At 52.9% G+C, this 17018-nt stretch overlaps 3 protein-coding genes across 3 annotated transcripts; all 3 read left to right on the top strand.

Annotated features, from left to right (window-relative positions):
* Window positions 1-1675: 1675 nt before the first annotated feature.
* On the top strand, window positions 1676-3695 carry LOC139679365 (hemoglobin subunit pi). The gene is made up of 3 exons (XM_071571062.1): window positions 1676-1770; window positions 2784-2988; window positions 3471-3695. The coding sequence occupies exons 1-3, from the start codon at window positions 1676-1678 to the stop codon at window positions 3597-3599; spliced, it is 429 nt and encodes a 142-aa protein (XP_071427163.1). The 3' UTR covers window positions 3600-3695.
* Window positions 3696-6178: 2483 nt separating this feature from the next.
* On the top strand, window positions 6179-7224 carry LOC139679340 (hemoglobin subunit alpha-D). Its single transcript, XM_071571009.1, has 3 exons — window positions 6179-6317; window positions 6431-6628; window positions 7039-7224. Exons 1-3 carry the CDS (start codon window positions 6226-6228, stop codon window positions 7172-7174), a joined length of 426 nt encoding a protein of 141 aa, XP_071427110.1. The 5' UTR covers window positions 6179-6225; the 3' UTR covers window positions 7175-7224.
* Window positions 7225-9449: 2225 nt separating this feature from the next.
* Window positions 9450-10250, top strand: LOC139679315 (hemoglobin subunit alpha-A). Its single transcript, XM_071570969.1, has 3 exons — window positions 9450-9589; window positions 9730-9934; window positions 10023-10250. Exons 1-3 carry the CDS (start codon window positions 9495-9497, stop codon window positions 10149-10151), a joined length of 429 nt encoding a protein of 142 aa, XP_071427070.1. The 5' UTR covers window positions 9450-9494; the 3' UTR covers window positions 10152-10250.
* The last annotated feature ends 6768 nt before the right edge of the window (window positions 10251-17018 follow it).

Genomic DNA, 17018 nt, shown 5'->3' with positions numbered 1-17018 from the left:
TCATCCCTACACTTTTCTGGCACCACTGGCTCATGCCCAGCTGACCCCAGGATGCAGAGGCAGAGCCACACTCCCAGGAAAGTGGGGTTTATAGTGTATGGATCAAGTCCCCCAGGCTATGGAGTGTCCCCAGAGAGGAGACACCTATGCCCATGTGACAGCACAGAAGAGACCTTGTCATACACACAGCACACATGGCTCCCACTCCAAGCCCAGCACCCACCCAGCAGCACAGCCCAGCCCCACTGTGGCTCCCAGGGGTCTCCAAGGCTGGTGCACACTCCTTTGGGACACCTGTACTTTGGTACTCCGATCCAAGCATGACCCAAGGATCATCAGATCCCTCAGGCTTTCCTCTTAGCAGGATGCCCCTGGCTGGGGAGCACACTCTGTTGCTCTTGGTGAGAAATCTGGCTGAGATACATCAACCTTCTCTGCACAAGTGTGCAGGACTGTTTGGGCAGAGAACACTATCTGACCTCTCCTACTGCACCAGCCAGCTTTCCATGCCAGGCTGCCAGTGCTCAGTGGTGATGTGTAAGGCTGCTGGAGTTTATCAGCATGGCAGAAAGATTTACTTCTGCTTCATGAGCTGGCAGGGTATTCATTACCAGAGCTTCAGCAGCGACTATTTCCAGTAGGGCCTTTCTTTGACACTTTGCCCACTTATCTGTGATTACAGACCTCTGCTGGTCTTTGTTTTGCTTGTTTGGTTCTTCACCCATCCAGTGTGCCCATGTCCTGATGCTACCAAGAGTCTATTGTGGTACCAGGTATTCCTGTGTGTGCCCAGCACTGGCTGTGGTGCTCAGGGCTATTTTACAGTACAAAGAAATTAGAGGTGTGCACTATGAGACAGTTAGTGATGAAAACGAACGTCTAACTGGGCTTTCTCAACATATACTTTTTTTTTAGGACCATACTCAATTTTACAAACTTTGTTATCCATAGGAAACATTACTACCACTGCTGTTATAATCCATATCAATTGCAGAGTAGGTCCCTAATTCTTGGCAAGAGGCTGGCAAAGGGAAGTCCTGGCAGTGCTGAAGAAAGTGGCAAAATCTCTGCTTCTTCTCACCAGATCAGGGTTTCACTGTCCCTCTGAACTACACCACACATCTCCCAGCCTGTCTGTACCACTACCAAGTAACAATTTCATGTGCAATACTGTGCCACAGGGCAGCCACATACACTGGAAGTGTATGACATGGCCCAGAAAGGCTCAGAGTCTTGTGTTCACACCTGTGAACCAAGAGAGGCAAAGCAGAGCTCTCCAAGCTCCTTAGTATGCTCTAAGTCCCTACACTCCTTGGCTCAAAGATGTGTCCCAACGCTTCCTCAGTGGCATTGTCCAGCATTATCTCTCTGGTCATGTATCAATACATGTCCAGACCATTTCTTTGGGCCACACAGTGGTTTTGTTCAGAAGCCAGAAGCTGATAAGGCCGGCCAGCAAGGAGGGCAGCACACTGACCCTCGCTAGAATAGCCACAGCTCCTTGGGGAGATAAGCGGCCCCCCTCCAAGGGAGTGCCTCTGGAGTGACCAATGAGTGTGGACAGGTGCCCAGGGCCACTCTCCCCTTCCCCTTTATAACCAGGCCTGCCAGGGTGGTGAGCCCAAACCTGCTCCGAGCGGTCACTGCAAGGGACAGAGCCAGCACCTCCTGCACCATGACACTGACCCAAGCCGAGAAAGCCGCCGTGGTCACCATCTGGGCCAAGGTGGCCACCCAGGCTGATGCCATTGGGGCAGAATCACTGGAGAGGTAAGGCCCCAGCACTCCTCCAAAGAGTGCCCTCCTGGGACACTGCTATTGGGATGCATCTCAGGTAGAGCTTGGGTGAGTGAGAGCAAACTGGACCACTGAGAGTTGATGGGGAGTTGTGTTGTTCGGTGAGTAATCATTGGGAATTATATCTGTGCTACTAAATGCTTCAAAATCTCATGGCAAACCATCATTTTCCAAATAGTTCAATGGAGTTTTTTTCCTCCTTACAGCAATTCAGAAAAAGTCATAGCCAGGAGCACTGGCAAGGAATTCAAAGTCATTCATACTCCGTGTCCTGAAACAGCATTATCCCTGTGAGAGGATGAACTTGCAGTGGTTTATTGTACAAGTGATGCCCTTTCTCTTACACTTTCTGAGATAATATCCACTCACTAAATTCACTGGATGCTCAGATCTCATTGTTCCAGTTGTGATAAGTAACAAACTCTTAAGAAACAAGACAATTGGATCCCCTGTTTGCAGATGACACAGTAATCCAAAGTTCATGCTGATGCCTCAGGATTTATTAATTAAATAAGCTGGCTCAAAAGAGATAATAGTCTGGAAATTGTTCAGAAATTCTTGTGTTACTCAAAGTTATTTAAATTTTATTTACAGCTCAGTATAAAATATTGTGGTTCTCCTTCTAGAGAACCACTCATATTGATTCTGATTCATTCAGCTCATTTCAGTTTGCAGGTCCAGGAAACTGGGTTACAATGCAAGAGGAGAAATTTGGTGACAATTTGGGGCTATTCTTTACTAGAAACAAACAAAAGCAAAAATACATTAATTTTTTTAATTATTTAATTCTTCTTTAGTATTTCAGATTAGCCTGCTGTCTAATCTGCACGTGCTGCAACAGAGGCTTAAGAGCAGAAGGATCTGCTCCCAGAGCTCCTAAATCCTTGTTACACCACTGAAGGTTCACACTGCACTTGCTCTGAGTTTTTCCCACCTCATGGATGCCACTTCCACTGCTGAAACCTCATTCTCATGTTCTCTTCCAGGCTTTTCTTCAGCTTCCCCCAGACCAAAACCTACTTCCCCCACTTTGACCTGAGCCAGGGCTCAGCTCAGCTCCGTGGGCACGGCTCCAAGGTCATGAATGCCATCGGGGAGGCTGTGAAGCACGTGGATGACATTCGGGGGGCTTTGGCCAAGCTCAGCGAGCTGCACGCTTACATCCTCAGGGTGGACCCCGTCAACTTCAAGGTGAGTGAGCACAGAGACTTCCAGGGGGGCAAACTAGCTGTTAGAGACCACAGTCTGATCCCTGATCCCTTGTTGCCCATCTGATTTTTAACCTGAGATTGGATCTTATAATTAAAGTTCTGGTCTAGTGTAGGCAAATAATTATTCAAGGGGCTCCTGTGGTTTGTCTTAGACAGACTCGAGTCTCTGTTGTCTTTGCTGTAATTCATGGATCTCCCTCACACCCAGTTACATCACCTGTCTTGAACAAAGTCTCAGTAAATTCTGAACATTTCCACTTTGTTGCATTTCCCTTGGGTGAGGAAGGAAGAGACATTTGGAAGAGGGAATGGGAGCAAGCAGTGCCTGTTTCCCTATACCAAAGGCAACTGTGCTTCTTCCCTGCTTGGGTCATCCCAGAGCTGGGCCCAAGCTCCACTGCAGACCCCCAGCCTCAGATCTGATCCTGATTATAATGGATTTCATCCTGTTTTCCCTTCCAGCTGCTCTCCCACTGTATCCTGTGCTCCGTGGCTGCTCACTATCCCAGCGACTTCACCCCAGAAGTTCATGCTGCATGGGACAAGTTCCTGTCCAGTGTTTCCTCTGTCCTGACTGAGAAGTACAGATAAATGTCCTCCACAGAGGGTGAGGGAGGCACATCCCAGGCTCTGGGGTATCACCCTTCCTAGGCAGCCCACTCAGACCCCTCTGCAGGGGTTTAGTTATCTGCAAAACCCAATAAATAATTCAAAAGCAAGCAATGGTCTCTGTGTTTTATCTCTGTGTGTTCCAACTACACGTGGCTGTTCAGGCAGGGCTGTTCTGAAATGGCTACACAGCATGGAGGGGGAAGTAGTAAGTTTTGTGAATTCACATACTAGTTCACTTACTATTGAATTCATGTACTAATTCATGTGCTAAGATGTACAAATTCAGTGGGAATAACATAATGCTCAGTGGGAACAACACACCAGTGAACAGAAGCCCAGAAAAGGCTCCAGCCCTGTGACTGCTGCCGCTCACTAAGGTATATCCACCAAAGACTGTTTACAGGGTGACCAGGAAAGAGTCTTTTGCCCTGCTAGCATATTGAATAGACCCAGGCTTTTTATTTGACCTATCCAAAACCCATCCCAGACTGCTGGGAACAAAACCTGCATTGCCATGTGCTGTGATGGTGGGCATTGTCTTCTCATGCCTCTCTCCATGGGGTGTGGACATGGTATCTGATGTGCTTCATGAACACCTGGTAGACAGGTTTGCTAAAGGGACCATCCCCTCAGCTTGACATCTCTTTTTTTAATATAGGGAACTTTACATGGATTTGAAATTTGGGAAGACTAGGAATGATCCATACATACTTGTGGTGGGTTAACCCCAGTGGGCAGCCAAGCACTACACAGTCACTCACTCACTTCCCCCTCTCAACTGGATCAGGGGAAGAGGAAAGGAAGAAAAAAAGCAAGAAAAACTGGGGTCAAGATCAAACAAACAAACAGAAATTATTGTTTAATAAGTGAAGGGTAAGTGGAAGACGAGGACAGGAAAAAAATAAACCAGGGGATATTAAGACAATCACTCACTGTGTCCTGTGTGTAAACCAATGTCCAGCCAGTTCATGAGCAAAAATGATGGTTACTCCCCTAGAACTCCCTCACATCCCCTCTTTCCCTTTTATTGCTGAGCAAAAATGATGGTTACCCCCCTAGAACTCCCTCACACCCCCTCCTTTCCCTTTTATTGCTGAGCAAGGAGTTATATGTTATGCAATGAGTTGGGCTCATCTGGTTGTGTCCCCTCCCAGTACCCTAAAATCTATTCCCTGGGTGGGGGCACAGTGAGAAGCAGAGACAGCCTTGGTGCTGTGCAAAGGCTGCTCAGAAAAATCTGGAGCATCAGCGTGTTACCAGGGTCAGTTCAGCCTAAAATGTAAAGCACAGCACCATGTAAGCTCTTGTCTCAGAGGACTTCTGACATAAAGGGGTGGGTGCAAAGCCTTAAGCTCTGATAGACAGCCTGAGCTGGCACTGCAAGCAGTGATTCTTGTCTCATTCATGGAATTTAGGGACTCTGTTTGGGCAAGGGGGGAAAAGGTGGTGCAGAAGTTCTCAGGCCACCAAAAGGCTCTAAACATGTCACCAAGTGTACCACAGTAGCTTTTAAAACATGGTGCATCTGTGGGTCTTGGCTAATCTGAAGGTTTAAATCCATGACTTAGGTGGTAGGTCAGCATCTGACGTGTCTCTGTGCACAGAGGCTGAGAGAGGCATGTGACAGCCAGAAGAAACAGGCTCAAGTTCCACCGGGTGGGGGTTAGGTTGGATATTAGGAAAAATCACTTCATGGAAAGGGTTGTCAAGGCCTGGCACAGACTGCCCAGGGCAGTGGTGGAATCACCATCCCTGCAGGGCTTTAGAAGGTTTGTAGGTGTGGCACCTGGGAACGTGGTTAATGTTGGCCTTGGCAGTGCTGGGTTAATAGTTGGACTCAATAATCTTAGAGGGCTTTTTACAGCCTTAAAGATTTTATTATTCTATAATTCTATGGTTGTCCCAGTGTTTATGGGGAGAGGCAAGAGCACACATCATGGTGGGAAGAAGGAAAGGAACCCAGGCCTGAAAGTATCACAGGACAGACGTTGGGAAGACTGTGTACTCAAAAAGGAGGTTTTTCCCTGCCCAGGTTTCTCCAGGCTGCTGGAGGGGTTGTGTTTCTCATGGCAGACCCCCAGCATGACCCAGGAGAGATTGTCCATGGCTCCTGTTCAGAGCCCATGGGGTACCTGGGGCAGAGAAGGGCTGGATGTGCCAGAATCTGGAGGACATGAGGACCAGGGACACTTGTGGGACCCACTCCAACACCCACAGAGTCAGGGAGAACCCTGGCCCATCCAGGGTCTGGTGGTGGATTACAACAGGAGGCTTGAGGACATTCCAGCCAGGGTGCACAAAACTGTGACCCCCACAGGCCATTGCTGGGGCTGCTGCTGACCGTGAGGCAGCCCCCAGCCTGATGTGGGGCTGGTGCAGTGGGGCAGGGCAGGGTAGCTCAACCCCCCAGGGGCCTCCTTAGGGCTGAGCCCCGCAGTGGCAGCCAGGGCCCCCCGAGGCAGGGCCACAGCCCTTCCCTGGGCTGGCTGTCCCCTCGCCCCTCGGGGAGATAAGATAAGGTCGGGTGGAGGTGCTGGCAGCTATAAGAGGGCGTCCCTGCGGGTGCTGCCGCCACCAACCCCTGCCTACCCTGCCAGCCGCCACCATGCTGACCGCCGAGGACAAGAAGCTGGTCCAGAAGGTCTGGGAGAAGATAGGCGGCTGCCAGGAGGAAGCTGGAGCCGAGACCCTGGAGAGGTGCAGACCTGGGGACCCCATGGGCAAGGGGGATGAGCGGGTGGGAACCCACAGAAGGGTCAGTGTGGTGGGTCCAGCTGAGATGAGCACCACTGACTGTCCTACTCCCCCAGGATGTTCGCTACCTACCCCCAGACCAAGACCTACTTCCCCCACTTCGACCTGCACCATGGCTCTGACCAGATCCGTGGCCATGGCAAGAAGGTGGTGGCTGCCTTGGGCACTGCCGTGAAGAACCTGGACAACCTCAGCCAGGCTCTGTCTGAGCTCAGCAACCTGCACGCCTACAACCTGCGTGTCGACCCTGTCAACTTCAAGGCAGGCGGGGGACAGGGGGATGGGGAGGGGGGATGGGGATTGGGATGGGGGATGGGAGATGGGGGACAGGGAATAGGGACAGGGATGGAGGATGGCCAGTGGGGGACAGGGGATGGAGGATGGAGGATGGGGGATAGGGGATGGGGGACAGGGATTGGGATGGGGGATGAGGAACAGGGAACTAGGAATAGGGATCAGTATGGGGGACAGGGAATGGAAGACAGGGATCAGTATGGGGGACAGGGGTTGGGAGACAGGGATCGGTATGGGGGACAGGGGATGGGGGCCCAGGGACTGGGGGCCAGGGGATGGGAGACAGGGATGAGAATGGGAGACAGGGGACAAGGGATAGGGAGTGGGATGGGGCCACAGGGGCTGTAGCAGGTGCTAAGCCCTGTTTCACCTTGCAGCTTCTGGCACAGTGCTTCCAGGTGGTGCTGGCTGTGCACCTGGGGAAGGACTACACCCCTGAGATGCACGCTGCTGTTGACAAGTTCATGTCGGCCGTGGCTGCCGTGCTGGCTGAGAAGTACAGATGAGCTGCCACTTGTGCCCATGTGCCATCAATAAAGACCCTTCTGCCACAGCACTATGTTGTCTGTTCCTGGGCTGAGGGCTGGGGTGGACTGGAGAGTGGCAGTGCTCCTGCCAGAGAGAGGGTGAGGCCAGATGTGGTTCAGGAAGGGCAGCACCAACCATGGGCTCCCTGGGTGTCCCCCAGGTTTCTGCCTGCTTCCACCCCTCTCCAACATGGGATGCAGCTGATAGCAAGACCCCTGGAATGGAGCTCAGCCTGGCACCTGGTTATGCCTGCGTCCCTCCAGGGAGCAGGGGAAAGGCTGTGCCAAGGCAAATGTGATCCTTGCATCCTTTTAAAGGATTCTCGGGAAGGGAGGTTGGGAATGGATTAAATCCTGCCTGTCTCCATCTATCAGGATGGCTGTTTAGGACTTTTTTAGGGTTGCTGTGGGAGCTAAGTGCTTGCATGAGCTCCAAAAGCAATCAGAGAATTCATGGAGTGAAAAAAATCCACCACAGACCGTTAAGCACAAAGACTGTTCTTGGACTCAAGCCCCTGAGCCACAAATCCCAGCTGACTGCCAGGGAAAAGCCCCCACACCTGTCCCAGGTGTCTGCACTTCCCCTGGGACATGGGCAGGCTGGGAGTGGGGTGGGCAGTGCTGCATCCAGCACAGAGACATTGGTTTCAGGGCTTGGGAACCTCAACTTAAAAAAAAAATCATGGGTCACAGTCCGTGGGTTGTGGGATACTAAACTAGGCTTGGGTTTGCTCTGCACTGTGACACCAGAGGGAGGAGATGAGGTCCTGCAGGAGAGGGGTGCCTGAGGTGTCCGAGTGCAGGTAGAAGGTAGGTATGGGGGCTGCAGGGACCCTGCCTGCACACAAACAGGACTGACAGTGCCCGGTCACGCCAGCCCCTTCTCCGTCCTCAGACACATCCCAGTTTACATCCCAGTGTGCTCATGTGCATTTACACCCATTTATCCTTGTGCCCCCAGTGTGAAGGGATCTGCCTTGGTAGCTGCCCCTCCGCAGCACAGACATGCAGCAGACACGCTGCCCCGCCGCTGTTTTCCAGATCAGTCTCCCCCGGCCCTCCCCCTTCCCTCCCGACTCTGAAGTGGTGCCAGACCGAGCTAATCTCCCCCAAACACAAACGATAAGAACCGTCGATCATGGAGGAAACAAGGGTGTGAACTGTCCCCTGCTGGACTGTGCCAGCTCCACAAGCCCCCTCACCCTCCTCATCTTCCTCTCCATCCTCATCTACCTTACCCTTGTTTCCATGCCCACCTTCATCACTTGAGGCACACGGGGGTTGCCATAAACCACCGTGGCCCAGAGTATTTTCCTTCCCGCAGCTCTTGCAACAGTGCTGATCTCTGCGGGCTCTGCCAAGCGTCCTCCTCTCCCAGGAGTCGGGGTCGCCCAGTCCCCCCAGCCCCGGCGCCAGCACGGACCGTGTGCGGGAGAGAAGTCTGGAGCAGGGGAGCTCCAGGCTCTGTGTCCGCAGGGATGTGGCTGGTTCGAGGAGCAGGGGCTGGACAGGGCACACTGCGGGGTGCGGTGGTCCAGGGTGCACTGAGGGAACGAGAGCAGGGGGTGCAGCAGGGCAGCTGTGTGCACAGGGGCTGTGCTGGATGGCAAGGGGTGTGCACAGGGACAGCACACGTGTGTGCACGGATGTGCAGGGGCAGTGCACGTACTGGGGGAACTCATGTGTGTGAAGGCTCTGCTGGATGGGTCAGTCTGTACGTGCAGGGGCCCACGGGGCTGTGTATGGGTAGTGAGGGTGTTGGGCTCAGTCTGTGGGACACAGACTCCCACACGCTCTTGTCCCCACCACTGTCCAGAACCCATCCAGGCTGTGCCCGGGGCACCTGAGCCAGTGCCCCACTCCGCGCTGGGGGGGCTCTGCCTGTGCCAGCGCAGACCTTAACCTCAGCCCATGCCAGCCCAGACATGACGCCTGAACCTAAACTTCATGCTAAGCCTAACCCTAAGCCTAACCCTGCTGTCAGCTTGTGCCAGAGGGGCGAACCACCCCCTGAGCTGAACAAGCACTGACCCTACCGCTGACGCGACCCCCGGCGGTGCCGGGACACAGACACCCCCGACAGCCCCCGCCGGGGCCGGGGCCGGGGCCGGGGCCAGTGTCGGGGCCGGGGCCGCTGGCGGGCGGCGGCCGCTCCTGGCCGGGGTCCAGCTCCTTCGGGCCGGGGCCGGGGCCGGAGCGGGGCGGGCCGGGCGCGGGCGGGGCCCCGGCACCGCATATAAGGGCGGCGGCGGCTAGCGGGGACACCCGTGCTGTGGGCTCGCAGGGAGAAGGTGGCATCATGGTGCTGTCCGCTGCTGACAAGACCAACGTCAAGGGCGTCTTCTCCAAAATCGGCGGCCAAGCCGAGGACTATGGCGCCGAGGCCCTAGAGAGGTACGTGTCCATCCCCGGCGTCACCCTCTCTCGTCTCCATGCCCGACTCCGTCCCATCTGTTGCCATCCTCTCCTCATCCGCAGCTGTCTCTGTAACCCTGTCCCCATCTTACCTCACCCTGTACCCATCTGCTCCCCAGGATGTTCGCCGCCTTTCCCCCAACCAAGACCTACTTTCCCCACTTCGACCTGGGAAAGGGCTCTGCTCAGGTCAAGGGGCACGGCAAGAAGGTGGCCGCTGCGCTGGTGGAAGCTGCCAACCACATCGATGATATCAGCGGCGCCCTTTCCAAGCTCAGCGATCTCCATGCCCAAAAACTCCGGGTGGACCCTGTCAACTTCAAAGTGAGTGTCTGGGAAGGGGTGACCAGCACCACTCCCCTCCTGCACCCCTTGGCCACCCCCTTGCTCACCATCTCCTTTTGCCTTTCAGCTGCTGGGCCACTGCTTCCTGGTGACAGTGGCCAGCCACAACCCTGGTGTCCTCACCCCAGAGGTCCATGCTTCCCTGGACAAGTTCCTTTGCGCCGTGGGCAACGTGCTGACTGCCAAGTACCGTTAAGACGTGTACTGTGGCTAGAGCTGGACCCAACACACCACCAGCCCTCCAACAGCGAGCAGTCAAATGTTCTGAAATAAAATCTGTTGCATTTGTGCTCCAGCTCTGGCGTCCTGCTCTGTTTGCTGCCTGCCGGGAGGGAGCAGGAGGGATCTGTACTAGGGGTCTCCACCAGGTGGGCACATGGAGGAAATGGGCACTGGTTTTGCTGTCCCTGAGGGGAGGCAGCGGTGTTTAGAGGGTGCTACCTGACAGGGAGACACTGCTCTGCCAGCCATGGGGCTTTGGGAGCAGGCAGAGCATTTCCAGGCACCTGTGGAGGCAAAAGACTCACAGAGGATTGGAGGTTCCCTGCAGCCCCAGGCTGTCCTACCAGAGCTCCACAGCAGGATCTTCTCTTGGAAAACCAGCCCCATGCACCCCTTGTTCAGGACAAATTGTCAGACAGCATCTTCTCCTGGAAATGCTTGTGGGAGACAGTGGGCTACAGGGGGTCCTGGTGCTTGTGCCCCTCTGTGTGGGGACACAGTGAGAGCACCCCAGGACCTCCCAGCACCAGGACATTTCTCTGTGCACCCCCAGCACAGAGAGACCTGTGCAGAGGTGTAGAATTTCTTCTGTCTCTACTTAACACTGTGTTGCTGGGATATCACTTTGGAGGGGTCCTGGGGAACTGCAAGGGGAGCAGATGGGGCTCAGCTCCACATCCAGCAGTGTGAGGGGTGTCAGGGCAGGGAAGGGAGCCCGGGCAGTGGAGTGGTGCTGGGTGCTGTGGTGCTGGTGCCTGCACAGCCCCCAGCCCTTATCGCAGCCCACAGCAGAGTAGCTGTGGGGGGCTGATAACAGAGCATGGGCTCTCCTCCAGCTGTGGGTGTGGTGGGAGATGGGGCAGCAGATAGTCCTGGGGGGCTACCACCTGCCAGGTGCTGAGTAAGGCTGCCCTGCCCCTGCCAAAGCTGGGAGGTGCTTGGTTAGGGTGGGGAAAGGTTCCAGAAAGCCCCTGTGTGGTTCACCGAGTCCAGCCAAGATTGCCATGACCCCTTTGACCACTGGCACTTGCCAGGATGGACATTTGCCCCAGCCCCATGTCCTCCAGTCACTGTCAGTGAATGCACAGAGACAGGAGACACTCCAAGGACTTCAAAGAGAGAGGGAAACCCTCCAGCACTTGGGATTTCTCCTGCAAAGCACCATAGACATTGTGGCACCCTAGGCACAGTTAGGAAGGGAGGAGAGAGCTGGTCAGGGCATCAGTGGCCAGCCTGATCTACCTTTGTATGGAGCAGCTGTTGAGCAGGTTCCACTTTTCCAGCCAACATTACCCAGACAGAGCTGTGGGCACAACTGTGTTCCACAGGGAGCCTCTGCTCCTTGGGGATCTTGGAGAGACCAGGGGTATGGTAGGGCTCAGGGCACAGTGTGCAAGGTACTGTGGGCTGGTGTGTAAAGCACCAGGAAGAGCCAGCATCAAATCCAGCACAGACTTGGGCTCCTCCAAACCCTCATGGTCCTGAGATTGGTGGGGGCACGAGGCAGACTGTAAGAGCAACAGTAGGGACATGGAGGGTGGCACTTGTCCCCAGCTTGGGTTTCACTTCCAAGTGTTCCCAAGCCATACTGTGTCCTCAGGCAGGACACATCGGGTGGCAGTGAGCAGTGCTCTGGCTCTGCAGCACTTTCCCAGGGTTCTGCCTGGTCAAAGAACCCCTGAGCTCGTGTTGTCCAAGCCATTTGTCCCTGCTGCCACCAGGTGGGGACCTCAAGCTGTGGTGCTTTATCGGGGCCAGGCAGAGGGTGCGAGGGCCAAGCCTTGGTCCCGCCCACAGGGCTGAAGCAGGGAGAGGCAGGTCTGCTGGGATGGGCTTCCAGCCAGCCCTAGGTCCTGAGTGCACTGGGAACACTGGTGCGAGTTGAGAGGGGTGCAGGACCCTCCCCAGAAACCCATGTCCAGTGCTGAGTGCCCCAGCAACTGAGCACCCTGTGCCTCCTGGCTCCTGTCACTGGGCATCCCTTGGTGGCCATGGCTTTGTGTGCCCCAGGGCACAGGCAGCCCCACGGGACAGACACACTGGCTGCTGCTGGGCTCTGCCTGAGCTGGTGTCCCTGCCCTCCTGCCTCAGGACCTGCAGGCAGCTGTGCTCTGGAGCAGGGGAGGCTGGCAGGCCCTGGGCAGTGACCCTTCCCCTGGACTCTGCCTTGGGGGGGCCACACCTTGAGTGTTGTGTTCAGTTCTGGGCCCCTCAGTTGAGGAAAGAGATTGAGGGGCTGGAGCGGGACCAGAGAAGAGCAACGAGGCTGGAGAAGGGACTGGAGCACAAGTGCTGTGGGGAGAGGCTGAGGGAGCTGGGGGTGTTCAGCCTGGAGAAGAGGAGGCTCAGAGGTGACCTCAGCACTGTCTGGAACTGCCTGAAGGGAAGTTCTGGCCAGGTGGGGGTTGGTCTATTCTCCCAGGCACTCAGCAATAGGACAAGGGGGCACGATGGGCTCAAGCTCTGCCAGGGGAAATTGAAGTTGGAGATCAGAAAAAACTTCTTTGCAGAGAGAGTGCTCAGGCATTGGAATGGGCTGCCCAGAGAGGGGGTGGATTCCCCATTCCTGGAGGTTTTTCAAGTGAGCTTGTCCGTGGCACTGAGTGCCATGATCTGGTAAATGGACTGGAGTTGGACCAAGGGTTGGATTTGATGATCTCAGAGGCCTTTTCCAACCCAATTGATTCTATGATTCTATGAAATATTTGCCCCAGTGCTGGCCCAGGGTGGTTTTGCAGCTGGCATTGCTGCAGCTCCAGTGCTGATGGGACATGTGAAGGCAACCTCTGCATTGCCACAGCAGCAGTAGCCCCAAACAGCCCCTGGGTGGCACAGAGCCCCCTGGTCCAAGCCATGGCAGCACTCAGGAGGCAGAGCCACACCAGGCAGCTGCAGGGCAAGAAGGAAGATGAACATCTCCAAGTGAGACAAAAGCCTGTTCTGATGTCTCCACTCTCTGGAGGCCTTTCTTGGCTCTCATCAGTATTTACTCATGGTGGACAAAGCACCTGTGGTCCAAAGACACCCCCAGAACAGCACAGTGTTTTGTTATATGATGTCACCAAGGCAAGTGGCATCTCAGGGAGCTCATTTTCATTAAAAGATGAGCTAAAATTACAACAGGAAATGAGTTTGAGGAAGCTGATCTTAGGCAACCAGTTGAGAGGTCCTCTTGCTGGAATGAGGAGGGAAAACATTGTGTGTTTTACAAACAGTTCTTGTTTATACACCCCATATTGAAATTCAAAATGGCAATAGAATAACTCACAAGGGGTGCAGCTGATAGACCTTCTGCTTGTTTGCCATGTGTTTGGACAGTCACTCTTCCCTAAATGTCAGGATTTCCCTACTGAACTGATCACCCCGATTCGTTTGCATCAGTTTGAAGTCAGTGCTTTGGGCTGTTTGCAGCTCAGGAACATCTGAGAACTTGATAAGCACATTCTCCACTACAAATTATCAGTGAAATAACAGTGAATAATAATGTTAAACAAAGGACTGGGATCCGTCACAGAAGGAAAACAGACTCATCTGAAATGATTCATCCTTGGTGATGGTCACGGTTATTACTCATCTTTTTCTTTGATTAAATGTCCCACTGGGTTTTTGTGACTTGAAGTTGTCTGGTTTATAGTTCCTAAGTTTCCTCTTCTTACCCTGCTAATGATAGGAGACCCTGTTGTCTCATTTTCCATGTTCCCATTCCCCTCCACCTTTTCCCACACATACTGGCTGTTTGGAGGTGGCTTCAATCAGTTTTTGAGGTAAAGGGGAATTTTTTTTAGGCAAGCAGTCTGAAAACAAGGAATGATCGAAATAAACTGTAATTCAAACCTTTTAGAATCCTCCCACCTCCTGCACTGGCTGTTTTGTCAGCGGGAAAAGGAAAACTGGTAGAAGAAAGAAAATGAGCATTGATTAGATTTTCACTACAAATATGGAAATTGAATAGAAATGCAAAAATTTTCTTCCTGCTGGTTGCCCTGTCTTCTTCCTACAGCTCAGCAACCACCTGGGATGATCTGAATCTGGAAATGAGATGACAGGCAATGCTGGTAACATCAGTGGTTCCTCTCTCCCAGTGTTGTTTTTGTGTCATTTTCAGCAACAGGAGATGCCATCTGGGGAGTGCACAGGCCCCAAGCCAGCTTTGGTTGTGCTCCTCAAGCTCCCACACCAGCAGTAACAGCAATTCCAGCCAACATTCCTGCCTGTTGCCTTCAGCATCTGTCAGTTGACCTGCTGCTGCTCATGAATTTGCTATACCTTTTATAAACCTGCTGAGCCTATTTGTTTCCACAGCCTCCTGTGGCAGTGAGTTCCAGAAGTTCATTCTCCCACCTGCCCCCATCTAAAGTCCTTTTTATCCGTATTGTACCAATCCACCAGAGTGAGCAGTGGCCTCTGTTAGTCATGCAGCACCTGATGTGCACCAGGTGCATGCTGACTTCATGACTGTGTAGAGCTGGCCCTTTTTGCTCACCTTTCCCCAGGGAAAATCCCAGCTTTCCTAGGACCCCCTCTCACTGTGGCTGCCACATCCCCTTGATCACCTCAGTTGCTTTGCTCAGGCTCTAAGCTCATTATGCTCTTACATCCTTGATGTCCTGTTGCAACAGGATAAGGGGTGATGGTTTTACACTGAAGGAGGTTTGATTTAGGTTAGATGTAAGGAAGAAGGTTTTTATACCGTTACTCATAGAGGTTATGGCTGCCCCAACCCTGGAAACTTTCAAGACTGGGCTGGATGTGGCTCTGAACAACCTGGTCTAGTGGAAAGTGTCCCTGCCCATGGCAGAGGGGATGGACTAGAAGACCTTTACAGTTCCTTCCAGCCCAAACTATCCGAGGCCAGAACTGCACAGCTGTGTGTGCACCAGGCTGTAACATGGCAGGCCAAGAGATGCCCTCTGTCTTGTTCTGTGAGCTCAAACCCTTCCTGATGACATCACCACATTTTTGGGTTGTTTTTTTTTTTGCTGCACATCAAGGCTAAAATTTTGGTGAACTGTCAGTGAGGACTCCAGCATCTTTTTCCTGAGCTGTAATAGCCAGTTTCAGTTCAGACTCCTGTGTTTTAGACCTCATCACTGTCTATAACTCCCTGAAGGGAAGTTCTGGCCAGGTGGGGGTTGGTCTCTTCTCCCAGGCACTCAGCAATAGGACAAGGGGGCACGATGGGCTCAAGCTCTGCCAGGGGAAATTGAAGTTGGAGATCAGAAAAAACTTCTTTGCAGAGAGAGTGCTCAGGGATTGGAATGGGCTGCCCAGAGAGGGGGTGGATTCCCCATCCCTGGAGGTTTTTCAACTGAGCTTGGCCGTGGCACTGAGTGCCATGATCTGGTAAAGGGACTGGAGTTGGACCAAGGGTTGGACTTGATGATCTCGGTGGTCTTTTCCAACCCAATTGATTCTATGATTCTATGATTCTGTATTTCCCTATCTGTGTGACCTTCTTTATTCTCATTGAAGGAACTGACCTTCTATTTTTCTGTTTGTAACACTGAGAGCTGCACATATCAAAGCTCCATGGACTACATCAAATATCCTTTCACCAGACTTCTGCAGTGATGGAGCACCATCTGACTTTTCTGTCAAAAGCTAAAGCGTGCAATTCCAACAGATTTTTGGTTCATATTCCTGGGACACAATTATTTGTTATTCTCTTCTTTCCCAGATCCCCTGTCATGATGAATTCAAGTCAGAAATTAACTGATTGGTGGACACAACTCAACGAGGATCTACCTGGAGGTAGTTAAAACATGGGGTTTCCAGCCAGCACCACATTTTCACCCCTTGTACTGGGATCAAACAGAGACAGGGGAGCAGACTGTGCCAGCTCTGTGCTCTCCAGAGACCTTTGTACATGGCCAAGAGGATCCCAGCTATGGATTTATGGAAAGCAATACAGCAAAATGTGCATTGCAGCTGCTCATCCAGAAAGCTTTTATACCTCCCTCAGTGGCTGAGCAGCTGAGTGCCTTTATTAATAGTAGAAGTATATTTATCAAAATTCATGGGTCAGCATAGTTAAAGCTCCATAAATTCAATTTGGACAGGCCACCATTATTTATTTTTCCAGGTCATTGCCTCAAAGAGGGATACTTTCAGGATATAGTCCTGACTTCCCTCCATGCCTGTTTGAAACACCATAGGAAATACACTCTGCAGAACAGAATCTTCCTCTCTTTTCTGACTTCCTGATGAAGGGCTGTGGTTTGATGGACCACAGAGTGAGAAGCACAAGTGGTGAGCCCCAACCATCACATGGCCACTGTGTCCAGAGTGAAGTGTGTCACCAAGTCAGACAGAAACCCTGGCCCCAGCATGGCCACAGTCCCTCAGGTTTCAGCACAGACAGAACCTCACATGGGTCTTTCTACATCCTGTGACTCTTTGTAGCCACCACAGGAGGATGCAGAGATCACCACCTGGATCTTCTGCCTGCATGGCTGCAGCTCATGGTGATCCACCTACAGCACTGCCCGTGGAAGTGGAGGAAGCTTCAGCTTCTCCAGCTCCAGCTTCAACTCCAACCATCTGTGCAGCATAAAGGAGACCCTCCCTGGTCCATACTGACCCCTTCTGAAGTTGCAAGGATGCTTAGCTGAAGGGGAAAGGAGCAACCCAGGCAGCTGCCAAGCCAATGACAATATTTTCGTGCTCCCATGTGTTTGGAGCAGCTGTCAGGCTGGAGGTGACACATCCTGCAGCATCCCCACACAGTTACAGTGAACACTGGAATGCTTTTCTTGGGGAACAGAAGCAACTCTAAGGGACCCAAGCTGTATAAATACAGGTATTGTAACATGCTGTGCGTCTGAGTCTGCGTTGTCAGATA

This window comes from Pithys albifrons, chromosome 16 (assembly GCF_047495875.1).
Source record: "Pithys albifrons albifrons isolate INPA30051 chromosome 16, PitAlb_v1, whole genome shotgun sequence".
In the NCBI taxonomy this organism is placed as follows: domain Eukaryota; kingdom Metazoa; phylum Chordata; class Aves; order Passeriformes; family Thamnophilidae; genus Pithys; species Pithys albifrons.
This window is presented reverse-complemented; position numbering and strand designations above follow the sequence as displayed.